At 44.6% G+C, this 6,764-nt stretch overlaps 1 protein-coding gene across 1 annotated transcript in view; it reads left to right on the plus strand.

Annotated features, from left to right (window-relative positions):
• The window catches only part of tm9sf4 (transmembrane 9 superfamily protein member 4), an 11,883-nt gene extending 6,533 nt beyond the window's left edge, over positions 1 to 5,350 (plus strand). The window contains exons 9-18 of the mRNA XM_079274414.1: positions 300 to 370; positions 477 to 609; positions 887 to 968; positions 1,061 to 1,136; positions 1,270 to 1,353; positions 1,678 to 1,853; positions 1,991 to 2,054; positions 2,165 to 2,284; positions 2,750 to 2,839; positions 3,729 to 5,350. Coding sequence (XP_079130540.1) covers positions 300 to 370; positions 477 to 609; positions 887 to 968; positions 1,061 to 1,136; positions 1,270 to 1,353; positions 1,678 to 1,853; positions 1,991 to 2,054; positions 2,165 to 2,284; positions 2,750 to 2,839; positions 3,729 to 3,878 — 1,046 coding nt within the window. The 3' untranslated portion in view covers positions 3,879 to 5,350. The remainder of the gene's footprint in view (positions 1 to 299; positions 371 to 476; positions 610 to 886; positions 969 to 1,060; positions 1,137 to 1,269; positions 1,354 to 1,677; positions 1,854 to 1,990; positions 2,055 to 2,164; positions 2,285 to 2,749; positions 2,840 to 3,728) is intronic.
• Positions 5,351 to 6,764: the final 1,414 nt, after the last annotated feature.

The raw sequence follows: 6,764 nt of genomic DNA on the forward strand, positions 1-6,764 counted from the left end.
CACAGCGCTACTCTGTGGCGTTAGTTATTTTGGAACGGTCTGAATCTGTAGTGGACATATTGGAGGGAAGGACTCGCCGTCCAGTCCGTTCCGCCTGTGCAGGTAGTTGACATAAACAGCTGTTTGGGTCAGAGGGGTACCGACAGGATGGTGCAAACCCGACGGTTCAATACAAAAAAACATAGTGTTACATCCCTACTACACATGATGTCTGACATGGAACATCTATAGACTGATTACAGCGCGGGAGGTGGTGAGCTGACAGACTCCTTCTGGTTCCCTGCCTTTCCTCCGTTCAGGTATTCTGAGTATGATCATCATCCGCACCCTGAGGAAGGACATTGCTAACTACAACAGAGAGGACGACATAGTAAGAAAACACACAGTTTGCTTGGTCTCAGCGGGTCTTTGGGGAAAGAATGCATATAATGTCTTTGAGGAAATTGTACGATCGTTTCTTTCTCCTGTCCGACCAGGAGGACACCATGGAGGAGTCGGGATGGAAGAATGTCCACGGTGACGTCTTCAGGCCGCCCCAGTATCCCATGGTCCTCAGCTCTCTGCTGGGCTCGGGGATCCAGCTCTTTTGCATGATCCTCATTGTCATATGTGAGTCATCAAAAGGGTTCAATCCAACAGCTGTGTTATCTTAGAGGAAAACATACAAACATCAAGATGTTATTTATAAGCCATATCGCCCATCCCTATGAAGTCATTGTAATCTATGAAATGCTCTAACCTGTGTGTGTGTGTGTGTGTGTGTGTGTGTGTGTGTGTGTGTGTGTGTGTGTGTGTGTGTGTGTGTGTGTGTGTGTGTGTGTGTGTGTGTGTGTGTGTGTGTGTGTGTGTGTGTGTGTGTGTGTGTGTGTGTGTGTGTGTCATATAGTTGTTGCCATGTTGGGCATGCTGTCTCCATCCAGTAGAGGAGCCTTGATGACCACCGCTTGCTTTCTCTTCATGTTCATGGGGTACGAGCCGTATTCATCTCTGATAAAATCCCAGAGAGTCGAGGGTTTCTTTGTTTTCACTCTGCTTTTATCTGTGGATGTGTCTCCTCCAGTGTATTCGGTGGCTACTTCGCCGGCAGACTGTACCGTACACTGAAGGGCCATCGGTGGAGGAAAGGAGCATTTTGTGTAAGTCAGACACAAACCAGGGTTGAACACTATATTAGCGTTTACCGAGTTCCATGCTGCGTACCGGTGGTCAACCAAGAAGCCTGACTGTACATTGGTGTTGCTGAGGTTGTGTTTCCGTCTCCCCCTGTAGACGGCTACTTTGTACCCTGCCGTGGTGTTTGTAATCGGCTTCATCCTCAACTGCTTCATCTGGGGAGAACACTCCTCTGGGGCCGTGAGTACCACCACTCGCATACATGGAACTTCAAATGGATGCAACTTTAAGGCGCTAGCTAGAAGGCGAATTACTGCTTACAGTCGGGACGTTAACATGAGCTTTGTAGCAGATCACTTGTAATACTTGGCTGGGTAAAGATATATACCGGTACCGTATATCTGCTGTCTGGTACCACTGACTGTACGATTCTAAAGCCTCTACATCCGTTTCTAAAGTGGCAGACAAATATGTTGAGCGGCTGGTAGAAATGTTCAGTGACCTTCCAAAGCAGCAGGTGAGGAAGAAAAAGAAACACCCTGCTCTCCTCTCTCTCCACTCCAGGTCCCCTTCACCACCATGCTGGCCCTGCTGTGCATGTGGTTCGGCATCTCCATGCCCCTGGTCTACCTGGGCTACTACTTTGGCTTCCGCAAACAGCCCTATGATAACCCGGTGCGCACCAACCAGATCCCCCGGCAGGTCCCGGAGCAGCGCTGGTACATGAACAAGTTTGTAGGGTGAGTGTGCAACTAGTGCAGCCATCTGCTTTCAGCCTCGCTGTGTGCTGGGAGGGCTGGCCTTCTGGACTGTAGGCTTTGAACCCTTTGAGTTGAGCTTTCTGAACATTCAAAATGTTGTCTTTTCTTTCCTCTAGAATCCTGATGGCCGGGATCCTTCCATTTGGTGCCATGTTCATCGAGCTCTTCTTCATTTTCAGCGTGAGTACCACCGCTCTACTCTAAATGTACTGGGATCAGTTCAAAGCCACATCACCTTCTCTTTCAGCGCTGTACAAGTGTGTGTGTGTGTGTGTCACCACCACCTACAGGCCATCTGGGAGAATCAGTTCTATTACCTCTTTGGCTTCCTGTTTCTGGTCTTCATCATCTTGGTGGTGTCCTGCTCTCAGATCAGCATCGTAATGGTTTACTTCCAGCTCTGTGCAGAGGTGAGTTCATTTGGGGCCAGGTGTGACTCAGGCCTGCACGATGTGAGGGGAATCTGCCATGGGACACAACATATTGTGATGACAGTATGTCTTGAAATAAGTAAACAGATGAAGCGTGCATACTAGCTGTATGTCAGCCTGGCTGTCTTTAGAATCCAGAAGAGGATTACAATGGAACATTCTATTATATAACGAGGCTAACCGTTTCTAAAGCAGCGTTGTGTAAAGGACAATAATCGCACACGTGTTTACATTCAAAATGGAAGGCCCAACTTCACAATACAGTACACGGCATGTCTAGCTATGAATAAAGAGATTGAAGTCATTATTCACAACTTTACAATGTCTTAGAAGAGAGTAGCGTTTCCAGTGTGAATTGTCTGTCGTGTTTCTTAAGGTTCTCTTCCAGTGACACACACACACACACACTGGTGCTGTGTTCTCTCTGTTTCTCCTCACTCTCAGGACTACCGGTGGTGGTGGAGAACTTTCCTGGTGTCGGGAGGCTCGGCTTTCTACGTCCTCATTTACGCCGTCTTCTACTTCATCAACAAGGTAAAACGCCCGGAGGCTATTCCACACATCTCACATAACAAGACCGCCGCACAGCAGTCAGAGTAACGTGTTTTAATCACGATTAAACACTGAACGAATCAGGAGAAGCTGTTAAAAGCACCAACTCCCATGATCCCACTCGAATTCACGATGACTCCGAACTCCGACTTTTAGTGAGAGATCCCTTCGAGGCAGAACATGACATATTCTGCTTTTAACAGGCAGAGGGTGTGCTATCCAGTTGCATTATGGGAAATGTGAAACTGTCAAAGCTTGACTCATAATTTACCAGACTTGCACCTCGTAGCGTGAACGTGAGGCAACATTGCATACGTTGTTGAAGAGATGCTTTTCGTGTCAGCTCAATTCATAAAAATGATTTTGCGTTGAGGGGAAAAGAAATGCACGAAAATAAAAATAAACTCGTACAACTGCAGAGCAGCTTTCTTTCATGCCAACCGCATGAATCCAGCAAGAGACTTCATCTCCAGCATGAGAGCTAATGGGAATTACAGGAGTGCTCCAACTTAACATCTTCTTCTTCTATGGCGTGATCAGCAGTAACCGCTAGCTAGCTAGTGGGACACACACAAAGCTTCCATTCACATTATGGGTCTTTTTAAAGCATACCTAGCTCTGTTAGCAGCTAACCACTGACCAGCTGTTAAGTCTGAATCAGGCCATCGTAACAAAAGGCCGTTCTTCTGATGTGATGTATTCCATGACTGATAAAGGACCCTGCTAGGTCACTAAAAGTCACAATATTACACCCTCTGCTGCTTTGATTTAAAATCTCTTGAGTTTGACAACTTCATGAACGTGAACAGCATATAATAGAAAGATGGACGTCATGTTGAACTTGATTCCTCTCCTCTGCACTTCTCCCCAGCTGGACATCGTGGAGTTCATCCCCTCCCTCTTGTACTTCGGCTACACGGCCCTGATGGTGCTGTCGTTCTGGCTGCTAACGGGCACGATCGGCTTCTACGCAGCGTACATGTTCATCAGGAAAATCTATGCCGCGGTCAAGATAGACTGAGTCGTCACTGTCGCTGCTGTTCTCGGTTATTTTTGTCACATTCTGTTTTTCGTTTTTTTATGTATATATGTTTTATTCTTCATGTCCAACAAGCACTGACCTGTGTGTCGAGGGAACGTGAGGGATGCTTTTTACAGCGCAACAGCCCCACCCACTGCCCTCGTGGGGAAGAACAGCAAGGCGGCCGAGCTAAACCGGCTGTCCAGCTCCCTCCCTCCCCCTCTCTTCTATCCTCCCCCTCCTCCATCCAGGACAGCGACTCCGAGCGAATTGTCCTCCGCTTGGGACAGTCTGTCTCCTGCTGTTTCACCTCGCACACAACAAAGTGGGCCAAAGCTTGTCAAACGATGGTTTCTGCACATTTCAGTTTGGTCTTTCCATTCGTGTTATGAGTCTAACTTATCTAGGAGGGTTTTTATTTTTGTCATGGCAGGATTTATCTCTGACCTAATTTCTTCCGATCATCTTCTGCAAAAGCCATTTTACTGTCTCTGTTTTCAAACGTCGCTTCGTTTCAGTTTCAGAGACATTGGAGATCTGGGGGGGGGTCTTGGGGAGTCTTGGGGAGTCCAACTGTGGTTATGGTTTTGACTTTGTTGTGTTGAACTCGTATGGATGGAAATTATGCTGGGAAGTTCTGCATTGTAACACAAGAACAGATAAATGAAATGTTCTATTAGTTTTACTCCAGTTTCCATGTCCTGGTGTTGACCACGCTAACCACGGCCGTAAGCCAGATATTCCCTTCTCCTTCCCAAAACAACGAGTGTCTTCTAAGAGTCCAAATATTGGTCCATTTGCACTGATGCAGAACGTCTCTGAATGGGACTATGAACCCGATGCCCTGAGGCAGCGGACTGCTGGGTGAAGCCACTGGAGTTGGAGAAAAGGAATAAAAATGACAAGTAGGAGTAACTTTATTTTGGAAAGACCACAACGCAAATATGTGTTTGAAGCTTTTCCAGTAGAAACGTTTCCGCTCTTTAGCCCCGCTATCAGTGCTGGGTGCCTGCTGAACTATGCAGCAATGGAAAGTGCGTTTTATGAAAGGTTATTTCACAGGACCATCGTTGTTGAGAAATGATGCCTCATTTCTTTTAAGTTTGAATCTGTGTGCTACGTTTGTGTGTCCATCATCAGAACTTAGTCTACCGACGGTGGTAGATGATTCTCACAGTGCTTTGGTGTCTTGGGGTGCAGAGCATTGAAATATAATCCAGTATTCTTTCTCTTAATAGATCTGTATAGTAATGATGTCTTCTTGAATTACAGGTCGTTTTTTTTTTTTTTTTCCTTTTCAAATGACATTTTTGGGTTAGTAAAAATGTGTTTAGATTTGTCAGCTAAAAAACTTAAAATTTAATTTAGAGCATGGGTGGAGCCTGTTACTTAGACTAGCAATATGAGCTAAGGGCTCCCCATAGACAACCAATATATTTTAATGTAGCTAAAAACACATAATATATGTATATATCGGGTTTGTGTCTGACTTGTATGTATGTATATATATATATATATATATATATATACATACATACACATACAAGTCAAACACAGACCCTATATATATATATATATATATATATATATATATATATATATATATATATATATATATATATATATATATATATATATATATATATATATATATATATATATAAATAAATAAATATATAAATAAATAAATAAATAAAATTAAAGGACTCCTCACAGAATACACGAACGTTGGGTTCGTCTGTGCAAGCAGTTTATTACCACCCATTGTTCCGTTTGATTGAAGGCGCCCCCCAGTGGCTGTAACAGTTCTGACTGGAGCATACGAGGAAGTCCGGTGATGTGTAATTCAGAGCGGAAAGTCCACAAACTGAGTTTGTGGTCGATGGATGGGTCAAACAAGCAGGACTTTCACCCAGGAGACCGGTGTTCGTGTCCAAAAGTCGACACTGAGTTATTTTCAGGTACAGACAGAACCACGTTAGTACGTAACCATGTCACGTATGTAATGTAGAAACTACGTCACATACTTATTTCAACCCAAACATAGACCTAACCATCTTGAGTAGTTTGTAAGTAGTTCCGTTTCGTGTTTAAAACTGCGAGCGCTTCACAACGTATATGCCGTTAACGTGAGTTAGATGACCAGATTGATTTTGATGATAGCTTTTGACACAGACTGAAACAGTGCTACGGCTAGCCTTGGCCTGCCCAAAGACCACGAAATCTAGCCAGTATAGCTGTTTTCCAATACTTTCCGTCTTGATGCTAAGCTACGCTAACCGGCTGCTGGAGGTTGCTTCATATTTGCATCCAACTGGAGGAAAGGGATTGAGCGCATTTCCTAAAATGACATAGTATTCCTTCAAACACAACATGGGCTGGTCAACATAATCCTAACTGTTCTACATCTCAAGCACAGCACTGTTCTTGTTGTCTGCTGCCCTTTGACATAACACGAGCCCAGCAGAACACTGGAACATCATTACAATACAGTTAACGGGGGGGATCGGAGTCCCAAAAGAATATTCTGAAGACTCAATTCCAACAAGCTGAGATGATGCGTTTTGATCAAATATGCAGGACATTCTGGCTCTTGGGTTAAATATTTATTGTAGTCTATCATTGTCTTCATAGCTGACATCCTACGAGTTTACGTGAAGGAATGAGGAGCTCAACCCCGATTCTCCACGCGCTAAACGGTTGAATGAACGAGTGACTCTTCCTCCTGTATCCTCTTCTTCGTTCATCATAATTGAGCCAACCCGACACGTGTTGAGCTTCAAATGAGCTGCTTGAAGCGAGCGAGACGAGCCAGCCTTCAGAGGTTTCCTCAATTCAAATGGGTGAACTTGTGTATTGACTATAATACTTTAATTTATTTCCACT

The sequence above is a fragment of the Melanostigma gelatinosum genome (genome assembly GCF_949748355.1).
Source record: "Melanostigma gelatinosum genome assembly, chromosome: 8".
NCBI classification, from domain to species: domain Eukaryota; kingdom Metazoa; phylum Chordata; class Actinopteri; order Perciformes; family Zoarcidae; genus Melanostigma; species Melanostigma gelatinosum.